At 40.2% G+C, this 27,695-nt stretch overlaps 1 protein-coding gene and 1 pseudogene across 3 annotated transcripts; one reads left to right on the top strand and one right to left on the bottom strand.

The window, feature by feature from the left end:
• Window positions 1-466: 466 nt before the first annotated feature.
• On the bottom strand, window positions 467-11,037 carry LOC125006908 (sodium- and chloride-dependent GABA transporter 2-like). 3 transcript variants are annotated; one of them, XM_047583419.1, is made up of 15 exons: window positions 10,924-11,037; window positions 7,963-8,165; window positions 7,627-7,761; window positions 6,480-6,620; window positions 6,309-6,393; window positions 6,102-6,234; window positions 5,879-6,013; window positions 5,117-5,220; window positions 4,886-5,010; window positions 4,691-4,803; window positions 4,477-4,614; window positions 4,144-4,246; window positions 3,765-3,865; window positions 2,909-3,079; window positions 467-1,608 (listed from the first exon to the last, which is right to left on the bottom strand). In XM_047583419.1, exons 2-15 carry the CDS (start codon window positions 8,156-8,158, stop codon window positions 1,444-1,446), a joined length of 1,845 nt encoding a protein of 614 aa, XP_047439375.1. In that variant the 5' UTR covers window positions 8,159-8,165; window positions 10,924-11,037; the 3' UTR covers window positions 467-1,443. The 3 variants fall into 3 exon arrangements, with proteins under 3 accessions (XP_047439375.1, XP_047439376.1, XP_047439378.1); XM_047583420.1 differs by lacking the exon at window positions 10,924-11,037 and having other exon boundaries at window positions 7,627-7,696; window positions 7,963-8,096; XM_047583422.1 differs by lacking the exons at window positions 467-1,608; window positions 2,909-3,079 and adding an exon at window positions 3,298-3,688.
• Window positions 11,038-22,111: 11,074 nt separating this feature from the next.
• On the top strand, window positions 22,112-26,316 carry LOC125006297 (annotated as a pseudogene).
• The last annotated feature ends 1,379 nt before the right edge of the window (window positions 26,317-27,695 follow it).

The following is a 27,695-nucleotide window of genomic DNA, read 5'->3' as shown; positions in this document are numbered from 1 at the left end:
GTATAGTTTTTCCAAACACACTCTTGGCACCTTGCCCTTCCATATAACCCTTACCCTCTAAGTTTCCCATCGCACATAACAGAACAGAACTTTACAAATTCCATATAATGAAGTTTGGCGGACCTTGTGTACAGTAGAGACTAGTGGGTAGTATCAGCTCATTAAATCTTACCATAAAACATTACTGTTATTCACAAACAGAAAAATCAGTGACACCCTGTGCAGATGCACTGTAACTACGCTTCAGAGCCCTTATTGCAGTGACGTTGAAGCTGGGTGTCTTGAACACTGACCTGCGGCGCCTCCCAGTGGCCAAGAATCGGAACACACTACGATAAGTAATAGACACTGTATAACACAACATGTACTGTGTTTGTTTCTCTCTAATATTTTTAGGTGTCAGGTCCTTCAAAAAAGTACTACAGCATTCTTGACAAGACGATGGAGAAGCCAAATGATGTATGGCACATTTAGTCTAAGTTTATTTACAGGTAATTTCCACACACAATGAAATAAAATAAAACCTTGTTCAATGGCAGGCATATATATATAGTAATAGAGCCATATTTTTACATATTGTGAGATTTTCTAGTTTATATTATATTTATATGGTATTTCTCCAGGTGTATCACTTGAAAAGGCAGGAAATTTGAGGCAATAATTGAACCAACAACACAACAACTGTTCTACCTGTGATACCTGCTAAATTGCAGGAGCATTGTAAAGTGCTATTATCTGACACCTCAAAGTTTATCATTTGTAGATCATTTTGTTACCAACAATAAAGAAAAACGCAACAACAACAACAACAACAACAACAACAACAAAAAACTATACATCTGACATAAATCTCATCTCATCTTCTTCTACTGCTTATCTTTACTAGTGTCGCAGGGGTTGCTGGAGCCTATCCCAGCTGTCATCGGGCACCCTGGACAGGTCGCCAGCCTATCACAGGGCTAACACAGAGACAAACAACCATTTGAATTCACCCTCACACCTATCGTCAATTTAGAATCACCAATTAACCTAATGAGCATGTCTTTGGAGAAAACCCACACAGACACAGGGAGAACATGTAAACTCTACCAAGAAAGGCCCGATTCAGACTTGAACCAATAAATGTGCAATAAATTCAAACCACAATTTCTAATGTCAGCAATAATACCTAAAACTTTAAACAGAAATAAACGTTTTGTTTTCTTTTTTGATTTTACAAATTATCTTTGCAGTGGACTTTCTCAGACGAGAGTCAAGTCTTCACACAGAGTGCATCCAGCATCATCTGGATTTTGGTAGCTGGACAGTCAGCAACATGTTGTAGTAGTGAAGGCATGTTTCCCCAGTGGACACACGCCTTTGGTTTCTAGACAGCTTTGGTGTCCCAGTAACAGAGTGTTCCTCACTGATAAGGTTCTGTTTCAGTTCCCTTTCCCTTGCAGTTTAAATAATAGATGATGTCTGAGTTCTGTCATCTCTGTCGCCAGGGTTTTCTATGTTGCGAAGTGTGTGCAAATCTCTGAAACTCTGAAAGACTTCGTGGTTTGTTGCCCTGTTTAATGTTGCAGTTCGTAAGTCCTTCGCTGGAGTGCACAGGTGTTTCAGTCTCTGTGAGGTGAAAGAGAAAAACACTTCATTGTTAATAAAAGTCTTAAAATGCCAAATCTACTTTTTAGAAATTAGGGGCAATGGCCAGCAAGGACAAGGTTTGGAGCTTGACAAACAATGCAGTATTTTTATTTTATTTTATTTAAATAAATGCCGAGGACAGAGCTTGGTGAAATCAACATGATAGACATGTTGAGAGACAACATGATGTCAAATGTCCATTAAGGAAAACATTTCTAATTATACATGACAGTGAATGCATATATCAAATATATGTTTTGTTGTTGCTTTGTAATTTCTGACACACAGGACTAACCAAGCAAATTTTAGTCACTAGAACAGCAAGAGCATGTTATCTCAACAATGTCCCAGTGGTTGACTCATATTTCCTACAGGCTTTATACTCGTGCTGCATATGCCTATCATCCATGTGCCAAATTAATTGCCTGAAAAAAATTTTGTATTTATTGTTACTTCTGGTGTAGTAAAAATCTGTATGCTCGGATACACCTAAGTAAACTATTTGCACCAATCAGGCAAAACATTATGACCACCTTCCTAATATTGTGTTGATCTCCCTTGTGCCTCCAAAACAGTTGTGACTCATCAGAGAATGGACATGGGTTTTCCGAGGGTGTCCTGTGGTGTCTGGTGACAGGACGTTGTAAGTGGGGGCCTTTGGGTCCTATGGGTTGAGGGGAGGGGCCTCTGTGGATCATCCTACAGATACTTGATCAGTTTGGGATCTAGTACGTTTGGAGGCCAGGTCAACAGGTTTTGTGATATTTTTTGTTTTTGTGTGTGTGTCAGGCTGCATCCTGCTGGGGGTGGCTGCTGCCATCATTAGTGGAGTGTCATTGTTATGGGGTGGGGGTGTCTGGTCTGGTCTAGGTGGGTGCTACATGTTAGGTAACATCCACATGAATACCAGGCCCAAACGTTTCCCAACAGAACACTGAATTGTTTTGTACTGTCACAAGATGGTCAATATTGTTTACTTCTCCTGTCAGTGGTCATAATTTTATGCCTGATGGGCACATATTTATTAAGACAAGTTATTTAATATTCTAATGATAATGATAAGAGAATACAATTTATTTCGTAGCTCTTGCCTCAGATCATCCAAATTCTCTGACAGTAATTAAATTACAGTAACCTCAAGCATGCTACCATATCTAATGCAGTGTACATTTAGTTCTGGCTGAGCAGCTTTGAACTTTTTAAAACTGGGTTTTAAATTGTAACCATTCAAACTCTCAGAGCTGCTTTTGCCTGGTTCACTAAGACCCTGTGACTGTACCTGTGTCAGCGTTCCCGGAGTGACGCTCAGGGCGTAAAGCATCCACAGAGGAACCATGAGGGTTGAAGAGAGAGTGAAGAGTCCTCCAATAGCATAGCCCCACCAGGGATATTCGTAAGTGTTGTTAAATTTCAGAGGCGTATATTTGACCAGGGAGAAGAGAAATGTGCACTTTAAGAAAAAAAATAATTAAAACAGAAACAAAGGGAAGACATTAGATGACATAAACTCATAATGACAGGATTTCTATTAAAATGTGATTCATTAAAAGTCATTCAGTATATTACTAATTTATTACATTATTATTATTATTTAATTTAACAAATAATATTCATTTATAATTAGTCAAGTGTACATAGGAATTATAATCAGTGTTCATTATCATTGATAATCATCACTATAATGATATTGTGTTTTGGTTTTTTTATCCAATTTTGTTTCCTTGTCTTTTCTGTTTTATTTTGTAACTGGTATTCTTTGGTATTCTATTTTGTTTCATGTTAAAACATTTCCAGGTTTCCAGGTTTCTCTTTGATGTATGTGGTAGAAATTGCTTTTAAATAATCAAGTTCAAATCAATCAAATCATAAATCCACTCAAGTAAATACATGTAAATACAAATTCTGCCAAACAATCATATAATTAAACATTTCCTTATGTGAAACACGCAAGGGATGAGCTTAGAAGCAATGAGCCAACTTTACTTCCAATGCAGCATGTCCCATTAAAGGAACTGGTGTCCGTCTGGTTGAGACGTTACAGGACAGAAGACTCTGGCAGCTGTCAGATACACTCGCACGTTAGGATCGCAAGAACAATGTTAGCAGGCAGGCACATGTACACTTCTAACACTTACAGTGCATATAGCTGGTGTGACGTACTGCCAACAATATTTCATGTAGGGCCACGGCCGATATCCAATCATGTCGGTTATGTTGTCATACAGACGATCCGCACCTGAAGAAAACAAGAGTTTGTTACTTCAGCCATACCATCTTACTGTACTGATACTGTATGTCACCTGTGAACACAACACTGAAAAATCGTTTAATTATTGTTTTTTTATGTTATGTGCATTGGAATCAGCCATTATAACTATTTTTCTGTAGTGAAAAATGATCAGTTTTCAGGTCTTTTCATTCGCTTAAAATGAGAACTTATAGGACATCTATATAGGGTAGTCCTTAGCTGTAAAACAGGAGTTCATCTAAAGAATAAGAAAAAAACCTCCTTACCATAGACCCATCCAACACAGACAGACTGAAGAACAGCAAAAAGTAGAAGTGTCATCCCACTACAAGCATAATAGTCAAACAACTGGAAAATATATAGGCCTCCCTGCAAAAACACGAAAACATAATTTATCACGGAAAGTCGGCTACACAGTGTATTAGCACAGTGTCTAATTCTAAAAGGCTTAAAATATGGAGATAATATATTTGGAGAAGCTCAAAGTTTTTCCTTAATGGCCTATTTCTCTCTTTTATGTCTAACTTTAAACTGTTTTGAGTTTTTTTTCTACATGATGCATTAAGATATACTGTAGATGAGTATCTCAAAGCCTTCACCTCTGTTACCATCAGAAGGCCAACAAGGAAACTTCCAACACAGATGGCAAGAAGAAGGAGTTTACGGCGGCAGCTGTTTTGAAAGATGGAAGGATACATGTCGGCGATGTTTGTGACCAGTGCCTCTTGATATACAAACTGTGGGGATGAAATTTTTGTTGTCATTACAAAGAAAATGTATCTATCAGTATCTAAATAGTTCAATGTTACCTACCTCACTATCTAATCCTAAGAAGATGATCATAACAAAGAAGAATATCGCCCAGAGCTGAGGAAGTGGCATTAAAGCCACAGCACGAGGATAAGCAATAAATGCCAAACCTGGGCCTGCAAAGGTGAAATGGTCATGTTGGTAAGCAACAGATTAACTCTGGGTTCTTGTTAAATCTGTATTCTCAATCTTCCATACCAGATTCAGCCACCATCGATATATCCAGCCCTTGCTCCTTTGCCATGAAACCAAGCACAGAGAAGATAGCGAAGCCAGCTATAAAGCTGGTCAAACTGTTTAACAGGCACAGGTAAACACAGTCTCTGCAGGCAAAATAATCAAGCATAAGGAACATGTGAGCTTCAGTCATGAGCAGTTTGAACTTTGACCTGAATTCAGTGCAGCTGGCAAAGATATAACAATAGAGACCTGTAGCAGTTGTTGGTGTACTTGTTGTAACTTCCTAGTGAGGTCAGAACACCTGTGCAAACTCCATAGGAGTAGAAGATTTGGCTGCCAGCATCCATCCATACCTGAGGAATTTCAGTGAGGTTCAGTTTAGGTTCATAAAACTCTACTATTTGCTACTAGTGCAGACATGTTAATGCAGTCATAAAATCCAAAACGTCCAAAATAAACAATTCACATCTTTGACTTTATCAGACATTTGTGTTTTGGAGTAAAATGTGACTACAACTATCCCACCATTCAATTTTTTACATACACATTTAGCATGTGATGAACGTCACTAATTTTGGTGTTCCCTTTACTTACATCCAAACATTTGCGAGGTAGAACCCAAGACACCAAGTTCAGGTCAGTGTTCTCATTTATCTAACAGGGTTTGTAGCCAACAATGTGCTAAATGTGTTAATATACATTCATGTCGGACATATACTTTGTGTTTAATGGTAAATGCAAAAAGTTTCTTGCTAATGTTAGCATAGTCAGTTAGTTAGCTTGACATAGGTGCTTAGGCATGTATGTGCTTATGGAAAGGATTAGGCCTTAGTAAACTAGAGAAAGGGTAAGGAAGTGCTTCTGTGGTCTGAACAACACATAACAGTGTTCTCCACTTTCATTTGCTCTGTTTGACTCATACAAACCTGGACCACCTCCTGACTAGTAAAATATTTATTAATAATCCAAGTAGCACTTCAGTTTCCCTGTACGAATTTGTAAGAGCACTACCTCTGGATCAGTGAGGCGGGACGGGTCTGGATAGAGGTAGAACATAATCCCTTCTTTGGCCCCCGGCAATGTGAGGCCACGAACAAGCAACACCGCCAACATCACGTACGGAAATGTGGCAGTGAAGTACACCACCTGAAAACACAATTGACGCTCAGTGTCTGGTCCATTTGTTCAGATTATACAGGAATTCAGATATTTTAATGATGTCTTTGTGCTGTACCTTTCCTGTGGTCTTCACTCCATTCCACACACAGAAGTAACACAGTAGCCACGCAAGAAGAAGACACAGAGCCAGGTCCCAACGAACATTGCCAAGTTGATCAATTCCATTGGACAGGCTAAGGATTCTCCTCCTGTAACAAAATGTATTGAGTAACATGGAACAAAAAAAGTGGCATTTTGTTTCACTTTTGTTCATGACACTTACTCCCAGAATTCTACAACTGAAGTTGTTGTATTTCCGTACAGGTGCAGTGGGTGCGTTTGATTTTGTCCAGGTTCAAAACAGCCATCTTGCATAAAAGAATGAGGAATGTTCTGATTAACAAGGTAAAAGATTGAACAAGGGTTAATGCATTAGAAAATGAAGTATTCATACCTGTGTTCCAGGTGTTGTGACAGCTCGCCCAAGGAAGCTCAGAGCTGAAGGATGAAAACAGGTAGAGAAAGGCCCAAGCCAGTATGATGATGTAATACACGCCAGTGTACAAAACAACCACTTGGCTCCCATAACCTAAGCCTGCAGAGAGATAGTTTATTGATACAATAGTTAACGAAGGTTGCTACTGAGACAACAATCTAACGCCATGCAACAATCAGTACTAAGGCAGTGTTTAATTCTAGCAGCAAACTTCAGGCCAAAAGCAACTCAGTTCCATAGACCACATGTTGAAAAGCCAATTACAATTAACAGCTGGGTACATCCAAGGGTTCCTCATTCATGACATATGTAATGGGATGGAATCTTTATAATTCACCCATTTAAATTTTGCATAATTTAGCATCTCCAGCTGCTCTCTGAGTGCCTTACAGACTACCCACTACTCCTAATGTGCTCACTTGAATAGTTTAAATGCAGCAAAACATTTCTTATTTTTGTGTAAACAGCCAATAATTTCCTTGGGCACTGCACAGGAAGAGACCCACTGCTCCAAGTGTAAGCAGTACTGATGGATGGGTCAAATGCAAAAAGATAATTTCCCCATGCAACATCAGTACAGTCAATAAAATAATAATTATAATTTAATTGATTTGATTTGTATAGGGCACCAGGTTGTGTTCCTCAGAAGCCAAGACATCGCCTACTTACCTCAGTTATTTAGTGCCTTTACTTGATAAAGTTATGTCTATACTTTTGTAATTAGTATATGTAAAATTTTATTCTTGAACTTTTTTTAGTATTTGTTTTTATTCAGATTTATATTTATTTTCCATATGTTTAATTTGATCTCTGCACAGGTTACTCATTCAGAGTTAAAAATAAATGATAATAAAAAAAAAGAATTAACCATGGCTGCCAGCTTTTTACTTACAGAAAGACTTTGTGGTATATAAACTACATCGCATATATGACTGATTTGGTTACTTACATAGATATAAGTGTCAAAAACAGATTTTTGTTTATTTATTTATTTTTAAATAGCTACATATCACTGGTGACAGTTTTTAAAATCACACAAATCACATAAATAAATACAGTCCAATTTTTGTTGCTGAAAAAAAAAAAATTCAAGGTATAAACTTAACTTCAAAAAGAGGGCAGATTTTTCTCCAACATGTGATTCCACCTTGACTCGTGTACTGGCCCAAGGATGTCTCCATGAAGAAGAGTGGGATGCCACAGGTGAATAAAAACAAGACATAAGGAACGAAGAAAGCCCCTAAAGGGAAGATTTTAAAACACACCAAAGATATAATCTTTAAAGCTTTTACATTCGTTTGCTGCTGTACTTGAGTTAATGGTCTTATTTCATTGTACTGGAAAAATGCAGTCTGGCAAGCTAAGAATCAAACAATCAATGTCATCTTAATCCCTGACAAAGCCACAGTACAGTCTTTCTGGTGTGACATAAAAGATTTACCTCCTCCATTCTTGTAGCAAAGGTACGGAAACCGCCAGACATTTCCCAAGCCAACAATGTGTCCAGCCACAGCCAAGATGAACTGAATCTTACTGGACCACTGCTCTCTCTCCGGGGGTTTAGCTTGAATGCGTGTTTGATTGCTCCCATGGTTTATCAGATTAATTTTTACCAGGGAGTCCCGTTTTTGGTCCATTTCAACCCTAGGAAAGGATTCAATCAGTGTTTGTCAGTGCATAACACATTAAACAACACAGTATTAACCTGTGTTAAACACTCTGGACTCAGTATCCCCAGATATTGTAGATATATCTGTAGAGCCCCAAACTATAAATCACACTCACCATCTTCAAAATCACATTTTAAATAATTATTAAACCATGGCGCACCTGTGCTTCAAGTTAGATGTTCTGAGTAGTGAGTAAAGTTAGTATGTTAAGCAAGTCTTTACCAAACTTTTTCCTGCTAACAGTGAACACAAAACACAATGTAGAACTGGGTCTGACGGAAATGTCAGTATTTAGTTATTTCCCAAAAGTGTGAGCAGATGTTAACCATTGGCAAAATCATTACGAGTCATTCAGTTGACATGTGTAGCAAATGTGACAGCACATAGTTTCTCACAAAACAAACAAAACCCCTGCTGTGAGCAGAAAACAAAAGACAAAAGTATTCACTCTAGGGGAATCTGAAGATCATGTGTAACACAATTAGGAGAATTTTATTTTATTTTTCCATTTAAATTATGTAGTAGGGTTATACTGACTAGTTGAATTTATTGCTGTGCCATGATGCTTTACACAGGAAGTTGTCTGGTTGCAACGTGACAATAACAACACAGGCGCCTGAGAGAAGACAGGTGAAGAGCCCAGTGGTTCATCAAGTGTGTGGAAATAAAGATGAAGCCCATTCTGCTTTGATATGCATAATATGCAAGTCAGTCCTGGAATACAACAGAAGTACTACTGCAAGGGAGGGTAATTCTGTGTCCAGTAGCCTCATCACATCGAAACACATATGAAAGCTATTGAAAGATGTCCAGCTACAAAGATCCCTTCCTCTCAGTGCTGCCTCCCCAGCACACCACAGCGTAGGTGGGAGCACTGGCAGCGATAGTCTGGGTAGAACATGTCCAGCATCTTCCAGAATATATTAAATAGACATCACACCTTTTCCTGGTATGAAAACTGCAGTGGGTCTAGAGCGTGGCAGACCTGGGGCCTGATGTGAAGGAGCAGCAGTCGCTCCATGGTCTTCATGATGCTGGATGCAGCGGTGGTGTAGGCTCAAGTAAAAATACATGCTGAAGAGGCTCTCCCAGCTCAGAACCACAGGCCCTGAATAATCGCGGGGACACTCCATCTAGGCTGGCTACTTTGCTGGGACGGTGCTTCCTCAGCTGTCCACTCACCTGAGCCGAAGTGATGGTGATGGTGGTGCTAGCTTCCAGCTTTGAGGAGTGGCTACAAGCCACGTGTCTGGAGCAGTGACTGTGGAAGGGGATGGAGTCTGGTGTCTGGTTTTTCCCGGGGGCGTGAGTGCAAAAATTATCTGAGCAAAAGCAGAAAGAGCAGTAGAGGTGGCAAGGAAGTCAAACCTGTTAAAAAAGTCATTCAACTGGTTGACCCTCTCCTCATCCCCCTCCATAGTGCTCTTCTTCTTGGAGATACAGCCGGTGATAGTCTTTGTGCCATCCCACAGTTATTTAGTGTAGCCGTCCTTCAACTTCTGCTCCACTTTAGATCTGTACTTCTCCTTTACCTCAGTCAGCTGGTCCTTGAGTTTCTGGCGCATGTGCTTCAGCTCCTCCTGGTAATGGTCCTTAAGAGCCTTCTTCTTCTGGTTAAGAAAGTGTCCTGGCGATCCAGGGGTTATTGTTGAGGAAGCAGGGCACACTTCTGGTGGGAGCAACACCGTCCATACAGAAGCTGATGGTGTCGATGGTGTGGTGTCTGCCAAACTCTCTAGTCAGTGGACTGACGCAGTCCTTCCGAGCTGCCTCTGCTGACCATTTCCTGAAGGAGCATTTGGTGGTGTGTTGCCTTGCAGCCAGTGGCTTGTATTGAAGTTGGTCAGGATAAGATTGTGATGTGTTTTCCCCAGCAGTGGTAAAGGCTTAACCTTGTACGCTGTCTTCGTGTTTGCATACAGAAGATCAATAGTCCTATATCTTAGGTAGGACAATCGACATACTGGATGAATGCAGAACGCGTAGAGTCTGATGTCACGTGGTTGAAGTCTCCAGAGATCAGCAAGAAGTGCTGCATGTGAAGTCTGGCAACAGTTGTGTGGATGACCCAACTGATGATCATCTGTTATGTTTTGTTAGTTGACATTGTTCTTTCTTTTCTTTTCTTTTTTTTCCTGAGTGAAACCGACATTATGTGACAGTGTTGTTGTGGGATACAGCCGACAGCAGCCTGTGTTCAATAATCACTCATTCTGCAGAGAAACCTTTGTAGCTTTCTTTGAGTGAGATGCTACAATATGGTCAAGAATATATTTCATTGTTCATTGTTTTGGAAAAGAACAGGTTTCATGGTCACAAGAGACAGGAATGAATGTCACTGTGATGTTGGAATTTCAAAGGTGTAAAACATTGCGTCAGCATGCATACTTTACCTAATTTTGTGTGATATTTTCCATTTTCTAAATCGATCTGTATCTATCACATGTTGTGAAGGAAGTTTAGTAAAGGATTACTTGTTTTACCAAGTCCAATCTGAGGCAAGAAAATAAATAAATGATATGTATAGATAATCCTGCGTCTCACATTCTTCAAATTATAAATGGGAGCATATCATACAGATACACTTATATCAGAAACATATCTGCTTTAAATGTAACATTTCTAAAATCACCAAACACAAGATTAATCAACAGTTACTTGAAACGTTTTCTTTAACACAAGCTAAACTATTGCCTGAGCCTTTAAAATGAGAAGTAGATTGCACACTTTACCTTGCGGCCCAAACGTGTTCTTCTCTGAAACAAAATGCCAGCCTTTCTCCAAGGTTAAGTGAAGTGAACTGTATTCAGGAGGGGCCAGTCAGACCAACACAACAGAAACGAGTTAAACACACACACACACACACACACACACACACACACACACACACACACACACACACACACACACACACACACACAGTTTCTATCTGAGGAAGGACTTTTGATTGATATGTGACCCTAATCATTAACCTTATAACAAAACCTATAATGTAATTGTAACATTTACCATAAAACCAAATTTTTACGGAGTTTAACCTTTAAAAAGTGCCTGGACCCAGAATTATGTCCACATGGAAGAGCTTGGTCCCCACAATATATTAAAAACAAGAGCGCACACATACACTATTTGATGTCTGTGTCTGTTTTGTCTGTTTGTTACGATAAAAGAGATAACACTTGAAGGGGACTCTCCTTTATCTTGGGGTTTCAGACCGGCAAACAGCACACTATCCCCCCTCTTGCTGTTCTTTAAAATATATTTGAGGAAGCTGAGTCATTAAATAAAATCTGTTTAGTTTATTCTGTACTGTAGTCAGTAGTTTATCGTGAATCACTTAAAAAAATGTTTCAAAGCCAGCTGGGTGTGAATACCAGTCAGGACATGGTTTCACTCTCTTGTTTCAGTTCACATTGCATAACAAAGGAAACAATGGCACCTCATCAGAGGATAGTATTTCTCAGTGTCCCCAGTCACATTGTGTTCTCTGAAATTTGTTTTTTTACATGTGGTTGTCTTGAACTGTGTCCAGTGTGTGAGAGAGATTTTTTTAATCAGCTCAATGAAGAGGAATCACACACTAAATTAACTTAGCAACATGGTGACTTGATTTAGTTGATTATTGGTTAGGGATGCTGTGCCTGTCATGACAGAAGATCACTACAAAACAACAGACTACTGCTTTTAATCCTGTTTGTTTTGTTATTCACCTTTACAGGAAAAGAGATTAATTCTGAATGGCTGAACAGATTTTCTTTCCTAGGGTGTTATATTCTGAAAAGTGAATTACTCATTGGTTGAAACTTGTCCCGTGTACATACATCTCAGTTTAACATAGAGACACACTCATAACATAGGCCAGGGGTCGGCGACCCGCAGCTCTCCGTGGCGAGCAGTGCAGGGCAAGACCACTTATTAAAGTCATTCACTTTTTCAGTACTAAACAAGCAAGAGCTACGAAACAACTGAATGCCACTGGATGTCACACTACTCACACTCATGGTTGTAACCATAGACATTAATACGGTATCTATGTCTATGGTTCTAACATCCAACAAAAACACTGAACTCCCACAGTGCATTGCAGCACATATAGTCTACTCCTTGTTGTCGAGTATTTAATTCAAATGTATTTTATTTTACTTCGTTAGCTTTTTAAATATAATTGTAAATTTGAATTTATGGTGATCTCGTAACATTAAAATAAAATGTGTTTAATTTTTTTTTTGTTCAAAATATATGCCAAAATATATGTGCGACACTGCCGGCCTGCTATTTATTGAACATTTATTGAGCAGTTCTTTCATTTCATAAATGCAACATGCTATAGTTTGTATACATAGCTTAGATGTAAAAAAAAAAAAAAAAAAACGATATATGCTGTTATGCTGCCTAGGGATACCTTAACATAACATAAACATGTAAAGTAATACAGAACACGGAGAGATGCAGTCCAAAAACGAAGGGATTTGTTTACCCAAACGAACATAAAGTCTTCGGGGTGAGCATCACCTAAAACAATAAACAAAACGAGCTGGGTTTGAAAACTGACTTGCCTAGCCAAAAGAAAAAGAAGTCAACAAAACAACAGGTTTTCTACCCTCACTCCCTAACACCAAAACAAGAGAAAAGATGGACAAAAGTAAAAGGCTACTCACCCCTACTAATATGGTACTGCGAACTATTTCTACTATTTACGATATTTACAGGAGGGATAACAGATCTCATCCGCAACATAAATGAATCACAAGAATCACAAGAAGGTCGGTATGGATTGCGTCGGTGAAGGTCGCGATGCGGTTTGCAATGCTGCCAAAGGCGAACCAGCGAGAGAGAGAGAGAGAGAGAGAGAGAGAGAGAGAGAGAGAGAGAGAGAGAGAGAGAGAGAGAGAGAGAGAGAGAGAGAGAGAGAGAGAGAGAGAGAGAGAGAGAGAGAGAGAGAGAGAGAGAGAGAGTGTTGTCGGCTCCACTTTTGAATCCGCGGCCTCCGGACTTCCTCCAATCAGCGGCCTCCACCTGCACGCGCCCATCCTGGAAACACAAGGACACAGCTCCCCCCCTGGACAGGGAGGGACAACACAACAGAAAGAACAAAACATGCAAATTATGACCACTACGGTCATAACACCCCCCCACCTAAATTCAAACATCTCTTTCCCAAAGACATGTTTGACCTAAGATTCTGCACGTGATAGCGCATCAGCCACGACATTGTTGATACCTTTTATATGTTTTATTTCAACGTGGAAATCCTGCAACAACAATGACCAGCGCATAAGGCGCTGATTGTTATTGCGCATGCGGGACAGGAACACCAGGGGATTATGGTCTGTAAATACAATGACTGGGACGGAGCTTGAGCCTACATAGACCTCAAAATGTTGTAGAGCTAATAGTAGGGCCAGACATTCCTTCTCGATTGTACTGTAGTTCACCTGGTGTGTATTGAATTTTTTTGAAAAGAAACATACGGGATGCTCAATCCCATGGACATCCTCCTGCAGGAGCACAGCACCGGCACCATGAGCGCTTGCGTCTACCTCCACCTTAAAGGGACGCTCAAAATCCGGTGCAACCAATACTGGCGCACTGCAAAGGAGGGCTTTGGTAGAGTCAAAGGAGTCCTGACATTCAACTGTCCACAAAAACTGGCGAGAAGGACTCACTAAGCTGGTCAGTGGCGCAACAACACTAGCGAAGTTCTTACAGAACCCACGATAGTAGCCACACATTCCCAGAAACCGGCGCAGCTGCCGCCGCGTCTCTGGTACAGGAAACTCCAAAATGGCCTGAACTTTGGCCGACAGGGGGCGCACTTGTCCCTGTCCGACTTGTTTACCTAAATATGTGACCATAGCTTTACCGAATTCACACTTTGCTAGATTCACCGTCAGAGAAGCACTCTCTAAGCGGCTGAATATTTCCTGCAATGTGTCTAAATGCTCAGACCAGTTGGACGAATATGCCACAATGTCATCCAGGTACGCCTCGCAGTTTTTCACACCTGACAGGACAGTGTTCATCAGTCTTTGGAAGGTGGCGGGTGCGTTTCTCAACCCGAAGGGCATAACGGTATACTGGAGGAAGTGATCTGGAGTGACAAACGCTGAAATTTCGGATGCACGCTTTGTAAGAGGCACCTGCCAGTAACCCTTCAAGAGGTCCAGTTTAGTGACGTATTTGGCAGATCCTACTCTATCAACACAATCATCCATGCGGGGCAGTGGAAATGAGTCGGGCTTAGTGATGGCGTTCTGCTTGCGGTAGTCGTTACAAAAACGAGGAGTTTGGTCGGATTTAGGTACCAGGAGCGAAGGTGCGCTCCACGGACTGGAACTCGGTACCGCAAAACCATTTTCTACCAGGTATGCAAACTCCGTTTTCATTACCGCCCGCTTCACAGGATTAACGCAGTACGCGTGTTGCTTAATTGACTTGTGGTTCCCAACATCAATGTCATGCGTGAGGACTGTGGTCTGAGTGGGCTTATCCCCGAATAGCGCAGCATGACCCCGAATGAGGCGGCAAATATCACGTTTAGCCGGATTACATAAATATGACAAATGCTCCTCCAAATTCAAAAATTTGGAATTCTCCAAACGTGAACCTGGAACTGAAACCGAGCGCTCGCCCAGTCCATCCTCTTTCGGACTGTAAGGCGGCGAAACCACAGAGGCTACAGGTGAGGCGCAGGCACAGGACTCAGGCGACACAGATGGCGCATCAGCACTTCCGCGGACAACATATTTTTTTAACATGTTAACATGGCACACTCTGGACTTTTTCTTTCTATCTGGCGTCATGATCACATAGTCTGTGTCGCTCAACTTCCGCTCCACCTCATAAGGACCACAAAACTTGGCTTGAAGACAAGACCCAACTACAGGCAGTAGAACTAACACACAGTCACCTGGGTGAAAATTGCGACTGGGTGTGTTTTTATCATACTGTTTTTTCATCTTGAACTGTGCAGCGGAGAGAGAACTACGCGCCAGTTCACATGCAGTGTGTAACCTCTCCCTGAATGAACTCACGAAGTCGAGGATATTTTGCGACGGACCGGGCCGGTCTGCAAGCCACCTCTCTCGCAGAAGCCGTAGCGGACTACGCACCGTGTGCCCAAAAACTAATTCGGCTGGACTGAAACCAAGAGACTCCTGCATGGTTTCCCGAATGGCGAACAAGAGCAGTGGCAGACCCTCATCCCACTCGCTGTTAGACTCAGCACAGTATTTACGAAGCATTGACTTTAATGTCTGATGGAATCTCTCCAGTGCGCCCTGACTCTGTGGATGATACGCACTGGACACTTGATGCTTGATGGACAGCTCCGACATCACCTGTGCAAAAACCTTCGACATGAAATTAGATCCCTGATCAGTTTGAATGCGTTTTGGCAAACCAAAGGTGGAAAAGAACTTAACCAGAGCCTTTACCACCGCCTTAACTCTCAACGAGCGCAACGGGACTGCCTCAGGAAATCGTGTGGCTGCGCACATCATGGTCAGCATGTACTGATGTCCTGTCTTTGTTTTTGGCAAGGGACCGACACAGTCAATGATGACATGCTCAAAAGGCTCACCGATCGCTGGAATTGGACGTAACGGAGCCGGGCGAATAACCTGGTTCGGTTTGCCGGTGGTCTGGCAGATATGGCAAGATCGACAAAACCTGGCAACATCAGACTTTAGCCCTGGCCAAAAGAAATACTGGAGCACACGGTGATATGTCTTTTTAACGCCCAGATGGCCGGACAAGTTGTGATCGTGGGCTAAACTCAGCACTTGAGGACGGAACTCTTTTGGCAAAACCTTGGGTTATAAATGGCTTGAAAGAGTCATCAACCGCGGTCAGATCCTGCTGACTTATAGTAGGCTCTGAATGTATCAGACCCACAGCAGAGGGATGTTTACTCTTCGATTGTTCCTTTGACTTTAACACAGGGCAGACTGAAATTAGGTGGCCAACTTCATGACAGTAATAGCACGCTCGATTTTCACCCGTAGAGAAATTACGCCGGGAGTTTTTAGGAGACCGAGGCTTATTATTCGCCGCAGACCTAGGCGTTTCCTGGGCAGGTGACAGACGCGCGCTCTTGTGAGTCAGAGCAAACTCATCGGCGAAAACAGCAGCTTCCGACAGAGACACAACTTTTTGTTCATTTAAATACACAACGATGCGCTCTGGCAGGCACCTTTTGAACTTCTCTAGAAGCACGAGCTCTCTCAGCTGCGCAAAATCATTCGTCTTGCTGGCGTGACACCACTTATCAAAAAGCACACCTTTTTCACGTGCAAACTCAACATAGGTCTGGCTGACATTCTTCACACAGTTTCTAAATTTTTGCCTGTAGGCTTCGGGTACTAACTCATAGGCACGTAATACACTCGCTTTAACAACGTCGTAATCTAAGCTCTGTTCAACAGTGAGGGCGGCACACACTTCCTGAGCTTTTCCTACCAGCTTACACTGGAGCAACAAAGTCCAAACATCCTTTGGCCAGTTTAAGGTGGTTGCAATGCGCTCAAACGCGTTAAAGTAGGAGTCCACCTCGGACTCTCTGAACGGAGGCACCAGTGCAATGAGCCGACTCACGTCTAGACTCTGCCGGAGAGAGGGTGGGTCCTGTGGGGTGACAGGGGAACGAGGATCGACATTTGGCGGGCAGATCTCAACAGATCTCATCCGCAACATAAATGAATCACAATAAGGTCGGTATGGATTGCGTCGGTGAAGGTCGCGATGCGGTTTGCAATGCTGCCAAAGGCGAACCAGCGAGAGAGAGAGAGAGAGAGAGTGTTGTCGACTCCACTTTTGAATCCGCGGCCTCCGGACTTCCTCCAATCAGCGGCCTCCACCTGCACGCGCCCATCCTGGAAACACAAGGACACAGCTCCCCCTTTTCTTACACTCAGTAAGAAAAAAATGAAATGAATGTATTCAGCACCATACAATACAATATAATAGAATTCAGCATTACTACAACACATTTTCCAAAATGAAAACACACTCTCTCAGTTTGTTTTTAATAAAAATGCTGAACTTTCATGGTGCTAAGGTTAAGTGCAGGACTTTTTGTTTTCACTAGTGTGCATAAAGATTTGAACAAGCAAGTATGTGTCCAAAGTAACAAAATTCTGACACTGATGTCAGCTGACACTCGGAGGAACCAGTGACGCTCTAATCTTCTCCTCGAGAGTAACTCAAATCCTTCCAGTCACATTCACATATTCATATACTGTACATATTTATTTTATAATTTAAAAAGATACTCAACTGCACGTTTTCAGTTTTACTCAAGAAAATATTTTTAGGGCTCGAACACAGAACTGTCACAGAAGAATGAGTTTTGTAGATTCAGTTTGGGACAAAAAAATATCACATTTTACCGTGTTGGACACACTAAGCTGCAGTAATTATCAGTACAAACAGCTTTCTTTATTTTTATTTTTTACTGAAGAGAACCAACCAAAACACTTACAGGACAGGAATACAGAACAAAGAACAACATAGAAGGTTATGTGCTGTGTGTGTGGTTGAATATTAAGGCTGGAAGGAAGTATATGTTTTAAAATGAAAGATACATTGATAGAAAAGAAATAACTAAATAAAATGCAGGAAGGAGAAATGAAAAAGAAAACTTTGCTAAAGAAAAGACATTATTTTGTGGTGATATAGCCACAATAGTGTAGTAATTTTATGATAATAAACTTTTTTTTTTTCATGTCCATTAAATGGTAAGCCACTGTAAGGTTAATTCTTAGAAAAGACACGTATCGCCACCTAGTGTGGAAGAGGAGAACAGTTATTCGATTTTCTTGTGCTGCATGTAAACTGGGACAAGGACTTAAGTGAGAAAGTCGAATTTTGAGCATAGCTATTAAGCTCTGCATGTAAACGCACTGACTGACAGAAAAGCTATCTGGATGGAAACTTGGGCTGTCTGGACCCGTTAGCATGTTCATTATGTGCATAAGCTCCTTGGGATAGCCAGTTATTCATTACTGTTACTGTTGTCAAAGTGTCTCTGTGACGAGGAACTATTTGCTAATGAAGACCTGGATTATTACAGGGAACAGACCATTCTATGTCCTTCTGAGAGACAAAACAATCTATCCTTTACCATGCTACAAAAATACATAGGACTCACTATAAACTAAATTGTGACCAGATTCTTATCTTTTACAGGCTATAGTGGGCCATCCCTTTTATTTTGGAAACTTAAAATATAAGCAGATTGATGGAAAAAAAAAAAAAAAAAAAATTGTAGTCAGGAGACAACTGTGTTACTTTGAACTTAAGTATACCCGCACAGGCTCGCATTGCAAGAGGCTGGCAAAGATAATTCATTAATGACCCATATAATTGTGGCAGGTGGTTCAAGGTGTTGAGGTGGGGATAAGGTTTTCCTCCCTAAATGAGCTTGGAGGTGGAAGCTTACCCCAGTTGCCATCAGGTGAGAGGCAGGGTACACCCTGGTCAGGTCGCCAGTCTAACACAGACAGGTATACCTTCACACTCACAGCTGTGGCCAATTTAGATGCTGTGAGGCATCAGTGCTATTAACCATGCCACTGTGCTGCCTGGGCCCCAATGTGACAATCTTTTTTTTAAAGATTGTCACACTTAAATGTTTTAGATCATCAAACATATTTGAGATAACACAAGTAAACACAAAATGCAGTTTAGAAGGTTTATATTATTAAGAGGAAAAAATCCAAACCCACATGGCCCTGTGTGAAAAAGTGATTGCCCTCTAAACCTTATAACTGGTTGGGCCACCCTTATAAACAACAACTGCAATCCAGCGTTTGTGATAAATTGTAATGCGTCTTACAGTGCTGTGGAGGAATTTTGTACAGTTGTCGTATTGGATGGTTTTCCAGCATGAACCACCTTTTTAAGATCATGTCACAGCATCTCAGTAGGAGTCAGGTCAGGACTTTGACTAGGCCACTCCAAAGTCTTCATTTAGTTTTTCTTCAGGCATTCAAAGATGGACTTGCTGGTGTGTTTTGGATAATTGTTGCTGCTGAACCAAAGTTCTCTTCAGCTTGAGGTCACCAACAGATGACCGGACATCCTCCTTCAGGATATATTGGTAGACAACAGAATTCATGGTTCCATTTATCACAGCAAGTCTTCCAGGTCCTGAAGCAGAAAAACAGTCCCAGACCATCACACTACCACCACCAGATTTTGATGTTGCTGATGTTCTTTTTCTGAAATGTGGTTATTTTTACACCAGATGTAATCGGACACACATGTTCAACTTTTGTCTCATCAGTCCACAGGGTATTTTCCCAAAAGTCTTGGGATCATCCAAATGTGCCTTTATGTTCTTTTTTAACTCTGCCATGGAGGCCATTTTAGCCCAGTTTCTTTCTTATGGTGGAGTCATGAACACTGACCTCAACGGCAAGTATGTAATATCTGCCAATTTCAACATCTCCAGTCGTTGCAACATACATAAAATGCATCAGCATGGAGAAGTTCGCCATTGAGCGTTCACTAGCATTAGGACGTAAATGCGCATCGCCTAACGAATAGGGAAACCCGAGACAGCAATACTTGATAAAATGGCCCATGATTGGTTGAAAAATACCGTCATGGGATGATTGTTATAAAGTCACAGCCACAGCTGCCAACTGATGGCAGTATTTGGACCCATTTAGAGCCGGTCTGTCATACTGTTCATACTGTTGTGGTGACATGAAGCTGATTGGTTGGCAACAGACCAATCAAAAGCTCAGCAACCATCCTGAATAGAAAAACAAGAGGCATCCGCCTGCTACTGTACATAAGGATTTGTCAAACATGCTCATTGTAAGCTCTTGTGTCAGAGATGCACAGACAGGCACTGACTCTGGCGTGAGATCAGAAGTTTTAATATGGAGTTATAAGAACTAGAACAAGAAGAATACAAAGCAGCTTTAAGAGACCAGTGGTGAGTAGGCAAACAATCATATTCGTTTTTATTGATAAAGAACTGGCTCTGGCTTCTGCCTTGGCTTACAGTTAGTGATCAATTTAGTTCAGTGACGCAAGAGTTGTCAGTTTTGGTGTTCTCTAGTCACATTAAATCCTTCAGGATCAGACAAAAAGCAGTTTTATTTTCAGCGCCATTTGTCTGCACAGCAGGGAAAGCACAGATTGGTTCATTAACGATGGTTCAGTACAGAACCTTAAGCCGGACATTGAACCAAAATGCACGAAAGCAAGGCCTTTTCTAAGTGGTATGCCAAAGGAGATTTCCCAATTGAGCATGAATAATAATTAATTGAGCAATGAACATTTGAAGCAGTTGAAGTGCTTCAGTTTGTCATATGGATAACTTAGGGGGTGTGAGTTGTTTTAAGAGTTAAAAGTGTTGTATCGTATGTGTATTTTGTGAAGAATCACTGCAATGCAATGTGAATGATAAAGAAAGAAATAGATGAATTATTTACGTAATTAGATAAAATTTGAATTTGTGCCTGTACCACTACACCCGTCTGTAATTGTAGAGCATTACTCATAAATGTAGCAGCAAAATAAGAAATACATAAGAAGCATGAAATGATCATAAAAGTAATTTAGTATGAGAGTATTTAAACAATGTCAATAAGCCACCAAGAACATTGGTTTATTCATAGTGTACTCAGTAACTGTTTCCTCCAATGGTTGTACTGATTATTGAGAACGTACACTTTGCTTAAGACATATGTAGCATAGTCTTGTAGTTGCATGTTGTGTGCTGCAAAATGAGAGACGATTGGGTATTGTGTGTCTGCAAATATTAGCTTCTGAAAGTTTGAAACCCAACTAGTTAGGACAACACGTGGTGATAGCATATCCAGAGCATAATGTCAAGCCAGTTCACTTCTTAGAAAAACTTAGAAAACGGTTTTCACCTGCATCTGTGTCTTCAAATACTGAATACACCTCATAAGGCTGCACATAAAAAATGCACACTATGCTATGGTTATAACAATGGCTAATGAAGCAGCTAGGAGCTAAAAGCAATTCCTATATCAAACAATATCACCCCGAGGTGCATTTATGATACCATGGGGTTAACAGGGGGTCCGTGACCCATAGGGGTACTGTAGGTGGGTCACAAAATATTTAGTTGATTCGACATTTTTTATGCATTTTTAATTTTTACCCACAATTTTTGCCCCACAGGAGCTTATGACATGAAAAGTTGAGAAGTTGTAATGTTTTTAGGTCTAGGAAATGTGTGGCGCTTCACTTACCTGTGCTACAAAGATCGAGGTGAGTTTCATGATGGGAATAGGGATTTTATCTCCAAGATAAACATTTAGGCCTGACTAGAAGTTGTACAATGTATTGTCAGCCAAACCTTCAGCTCAGAACTACTATGCTAATATTACATTTACCTACTGTGATACTCACTGAGTCACTGTTTTCCTAAATAGTAAATACAGTAAGGCTGATTCAACTTTGGTACACTATTCGATAACTGTGAGTAAAGGTCATGAGAGTTTTGAGGAGTGTTAGCATTGTTGGGTGTGATTAAGTTTAACAACATGGTAGTTGTAAAATATCTCACACATCTGTGAAATTGTTGCACTGCAGCCAAGACAACGCAGTACACAGGAATATAAAAAACACAGGCCAACTGAAAAAGAAAAACACAAATAGATGAAAACGTCTCTACTCTAGAGTATACTGTTAAGACATTTAGAAATTAAAGAACAAGATAAAAAAAGTTTCTAAATATTTCTGACAGTGAAACAAGAATCCTAAATACAAGACTGTGTAAAAAAATTGTATACTTAGAAACCTAAGTACACAATTTGTCTGATGTGTTTAAATAGTGCATGATATCAATATTGATATTTGGAGATTATACACAGTGCTGTTTTTTCGGTAACGTATGACTTGTTCAGCCTAACTTAGTAACAACGTAGTTGATTTTCCCTAGGGGTGTTCTTCATCCCGTATGTACTCTTCCTCTTCACCTGTGGCATCCCCTTGTTTCTACTGGAAACGGCTCTTGGCCAGTACACCAAACAGGGAAGTATCACCTGCTGGAGGAAAATTTGTCCCCTATTTGAAGGTAATGATCTGGACTTATCTTCAGTGTCAAATAGTCATAAATCATTGGATTTAATGGGAGAAACTTTGAACACTATTAATGTGAAATTGATTGATGGGTGTTTCATGATTTTATTAGCAGATTTATTGCTAGGAACGTTTCATTCATCGGACCATTATTAAATGCAAAGTAGGAAAACAGGGCTAGCCCCTCAGTCGATATCTGTACCTGAGAAAACACATCTGTAATTCAGTGACACAGAGTGTGTGAATATATGTTATATATCTACGTGTGTGTGCGACATGGTCAAAAAATATTCTGTTATATTCTTCGTACATCAGAAAATGTGTAATCCTGAGTTGCATTCCTTGTTTGTTAATTATGTTTTTGTTGTTAAGCAAGTCTGCTGCCCCTTCATCTTCTAAGAAACTTAGTGACCTGTGTCGTGGTCACATCTTCAACATGCAGTGCATTGGTTATATATTGCCTCTGGTTTGAATCCTAGCCAAGGGACTTTTGTTGCGTGGTATAGCTCCGGTTTGTCATTTCTTATGTGCGACTCCTCTTGTGCTACCAAATAGAGGCAAATGAATGAGTTACAAACATGTACAGCATATTTATCTTGGAGCTATGTGCGTTATGTCTTTAGTAAATGTACAACATCTGAAAATGTATTAACTACACTGCATTTACTCTGCAACTACACATTCTTTACTCATCAGGTATGTGCATTGCTAAATACTGGTCACCTTTAAATGACATTCTTGTGACACTTAATGACTGTGTTACACTTTGGATGTCTTTAATCTATCACCTTAATCACAATAATTTCATTTAGGTGATATCTCTTTACAAAATTATTCAATAGTGTTCTGTATTTTCAAATTTGGGGCTTGTGATTCAAAGACTTCATGTTTGTTTGTTTGTTTGTTTCAGGCATCGGCTATGGCAGTCAGGTGGTTGTATTATACTCCAGCATCTATTACATTATTATATTGGCCTGGGCATTCCTCTACCTCTTCTCTTCATTTAGCTCTGAACTTCCCTGGGCGAGCTGCGGAAACACCTGGAACACAGGTAAGACTCAGTATGAGATCAGAGAAGAAGGATGGAAAACAGCAACATTGTTCTAAAGCTTTATTACGACCATGAATCATTTGGACCAAGCTGAAAGAATTCTTCCTGTTAGAAGCTTACTAATTCATTTTTTTTTTTTTTTTCATTTGCGATTAATCAGCTTTGGGACTTTTTAGAGCCCTATTTTGAGTCTGGGTACAAGGTCCATATGCTAGAAATGTTGTGAGGAGTTCAACACTCAAATGCTCAAATGTGTTTTATTAACTGGCACCATTTATGTTGCAAAAACAATACCATACGATAGTGTGGTATCTGAAAGAGTTTGTGTATCATTACAGTCAGTTTCTCAGTGAATGTGTGTTCATTGTTGGCATAGTGAACAACAAAGCTTTGAGTGGAAGTTGCCTTTAATCTCTACAACAGAATCCTACAAATCTAATTAATTTTCTGTAAATTGATAGCAGTCTCAAATAAAATAAAAACTCTTTTCAAGGTGGAACAAAGCTGAAAAGGCAAAACAAATGATGAAATCCTTGACGAGCATTTGAAGAATTTGACAATGACTGTACACTTCTTTTATGCACCATCTTCTGTTTGTCAGTAACCTGTGTGGAGTTTGATCGAAGGCCTGAATATTTCAACATGACTGTAAACGCAACATCGCCAGTGAGAGAGTTCTGGGAGTGAGTAAAAACTAAAACACTTTATATGTCTGAGAAGTGACTTATCATGTGGGACTTATAACTGTGATTTACAGGAGAAGAGTTTTGAACATCACTGGAAGCATCCATGAGTTAGGCAGCATTCGATGGGAGTTGGCCCTGTGTCTACTCTTGTCCTGGATCATCTGTTACTTCTGTGTGTGGAAGGGAGTAAAGTCTACCGGAAAGGTGGGGTCACTTTTTAATGTTACACAAAGAACCAAGCAACAAACTGGAGTTTAATCACCTAACAGCACAGTCTGATCATGCACGCGGCACCCCTTAAAAAGGCAGCAAGTATCGTGTGCTTACATGCTAGAAACATATTTCGCTATAGTGACTGTTTGCTAGCTTTCAAAGAGCCTCAGGTCTGTTGAGTTTTCTGTTTTATATGCTCTCCTAGTACAACAGATGGTATGAAGAAGATGCTAAAATGAGTGTGTTTACTGAATACTACAGTATTTCCAAGTCCAAGTGAAGTCAAGAAATGTCGAAGGCATTTTCTTGCTTGGCAAAAATGAACCCTCAGTGTGTCTTCTCCACAGGTGGTTTACTTCACCGCCACATTTCCATATGTGATGTTGGTGGTGTTGCTTGTTCGTGGACTCACATTGCCGGGGGCCTTAGATGGGATCAAGTTTTATCTTTACCCAGACCCATACCGCCTCTCTGATCCCCAGGTACAAACTGATTTCACTATTTGTCTTGAACCTACCACTTCTTTAACTTTTCTTCATTTCATCTAGGACTAATGTAGTATAAATATAAAGTAGACGAAGTCCAGAGCATTTAGAATATATTACATACTGTATTCAAAGTTGGCTAAATGGATATTTAAGGGTAACATCACCATTCAGTGAATGGATTGGTTACTTATACATGGTTTTAATGTACTTACAGATGATTGCTTCACTGATATTACATACTGTGTTCCCAGCAGCATCAAACATTAGCAAATGTCCAGTCGGGTTTAACAGCAGTTAAAACACACATCAACTCCTTTCATCTGTAATTTATTCAAGCTAAACCCTGTATCTGTCTGGCAGGTGTGGATGGATGCTGGCACGCAAATATTTTATTCCTATGCTATTTGTATATATATATATATATATATATATATATATATATATATATATTATACATAAAATATATTTATAGAGTCTATAACAAAAATGCACAGGGCATACTTTGTTATGATGTCCATAACGATTGACCATTGTGTTCATCACTTTGTCTCATTGTGGTTCCATCACGTTGTCTCATTGTGGTTCTATCACTTTGTCTCATTGTGGTTCCGTCACTTTGTCTCATTGTGGTTGCAGGTCCTGGATTGGCCTTCATTGCTTATCCTCGAGCAGTTGCCATGATGCCTGTTCCTCAGCTTTGGGCGATATTCTTTTTCATTATGATCATCCTACTAGGCCTGGACAGTGAGGTAGGCTGACACTTAATTAAGAGGAATCAGAAGAAGTGCCTTGTTCCTCCACCTTCCTTTGTCTATTTGAATTGGTAGAAGATTTGGATTTTGATCTTAAACCACTGACTTCAAGTGTGTTTTTTGTCACATTTGTGTATTACAGTAGTTAAGAAGCTGCTTAAGTGACGATTAAGGTTCAAGAATATTTCATAATTGTCATGAACCACTTAGTAATTTAACAACAGTCTGACTCATGTATCCTTGAATACCTGAGTCAGACTATATATAAAAGTGAAATTTGTGTTTCAGTTTGTGGGTCTGGAAGCCCTTGCAACAGCCATTTGTGACATGAATCCTGCCTTCTTCCACGTTGGCCACAGATGTAAACTACTTCTGCTTGCTATCAGTGTTTTCAGTTTCTTCATAGGCCTTGTGATGGTTACAGAAGTAAGGTCAAGTTAAACTGTGACATAATTTTACCAGTAAATACTATTCCTTATAATAATATTAATAGATTTAAAGAGTGCACTCTGCTGTCTCCCACACAGGGTGGCCTGTATATCTTCCAGGTGTTTGACTACTATGCTTGCAGTGGGATGACTTTGCTTCTCTTTGCCATACTGCAGTCTGTTTGTATCGGATGAGTGTACGGTGAGTTACCAGGCAACAGGAATGTCCACAGCTGTCTTGTAATGAATTCAAATGTTTCTCACCTCTGGGTTTCCATCGACTCACAGGTATAGACCGGTTCTATGACAACATAGAGGACATGATTGGATACAGGCCGTGGCCCCTGATTAAGTACTGCTTGAAATATGTCACTCCAGTAATTTGCTTGGTGAGTTTGCTCAGAGCACATCACACTAAAATCATGCTAATAGCCTGAGGCAAGATCTACATGACTCAAAATAGATGGCCAAATCTCAGCAAATGATTTATATCAGTAAGGAAACAGTTTTTTTGTTGTTGTTGTTGTTTTTTGAGTATTATGAGGAAAAAAATTACTTTCTTTTTTGTACAATATTTATTCATTAATATAATATTTATTATTAAACTGAACTCTTTTTCTGTCAGTAAGAACATCTTGCTGACATTCTATTACACATTCATTGAAAGTGTTTTAACTTTCTCCATATGCTCCTGGTATCACTCTGTAACTGCTCAGGATAGGAACCGCCTGCATTACATTGTCAAGGTGTGTTCTAAGATTATTGGACTCCCTGCTCACCACCTGAGCACTGTGTACGAGCAGCAGGCTAGCGGCCTGGCTCGTCAAATTCTCAAGGACTCAACTCATGCTCTGTTCCCGACATTTGAGCTGCTGCCGTCTGGTCGCAGGTTGCAAAGTCCGGCCTGTAAGACCCAGAGGAGGAGGTCAACCTTTGTTCCCAATGTTATTCTCCTCCTGAACTCTAAGAATATACGACGGTCACAGTAACTTATGTCCTCCTGTGTTACACTCAAGTGCAATATCACATGACCTCTTGTGCAATACTACTATGTCACTTTAACTACAATGTCACTTTTAATTTAAATTTTTTAACCACGCCTCACTTTATTTATTTGTCATACTTTATCTACTGTTTTACAGTTTTTTTTTACATATTGGTCTTGATATTATTTTGCATAATCCATCTCTCTTCTGTTACTGGCAGCAGGCCTGCCATTGTACATAATATGCAGTTTTTTGGCCACTTTTGCAATTTTTATTCTTTTTGTTATCTTATTCGCCGCTCTTCGCCCTCCTAATTGCCCTTTGGGGATAAATAAATTTTTTTTCTGATTCTGATATAACATGTGTCTTTCTTATTATATTTCTTTCTCATATATCCTGTTTGGCAGCCCAGGCATTGACTGCCAAGATATTGAAGCACTGATAACTAAAGACACAATAATATGTAAAAACTACAATTACCTGGAAACAATAAAAATGTTGAAAAGAAAGATTTTAAGTCAAAAAAATGCTTTTTCTCCCCATGGTTGTTTTTAGGGAACTTTGTTTTCTCTTTGGTCAAATACGCTCCTCTGAAGTTCAACAACACTGTAGAGTATCCATGGTGGGGTTATGCTCTTGGCTGGTGGTTCACACTCTCCTCCACACTTATGGTTCCCATCTGCATGGTGCACAATCTGAGGATCACTCCCGGTACTCTACGACAGGTCAGCTATTTGTGTATGAACATGGACTTAAAAAATAAAATGTTTGTGTTTTCATTCCTTACAATTAAAAACAATGTTCTTTTTTTGTTAGAGGATCTCTGCCCT

This window comes from Mugil cephalus, chromosome 4, assembly GCF_022458985.1.
Source record: "Mugil cephalus isolate CIBA_MC_2020 chromosome 4, CIBA_Mcephalus_1.1, whole genome shotgun sequence".
NCBI classification, from domain to species: Eukaryota; Metazoa; Chordata; class Actinopteri; order Mugiliformes; family Mugilidae; genus Mugil; species Mugil cephalus.
This window is presented reverse-complemented; position numbering and strand designations above follow the sequence as displayed.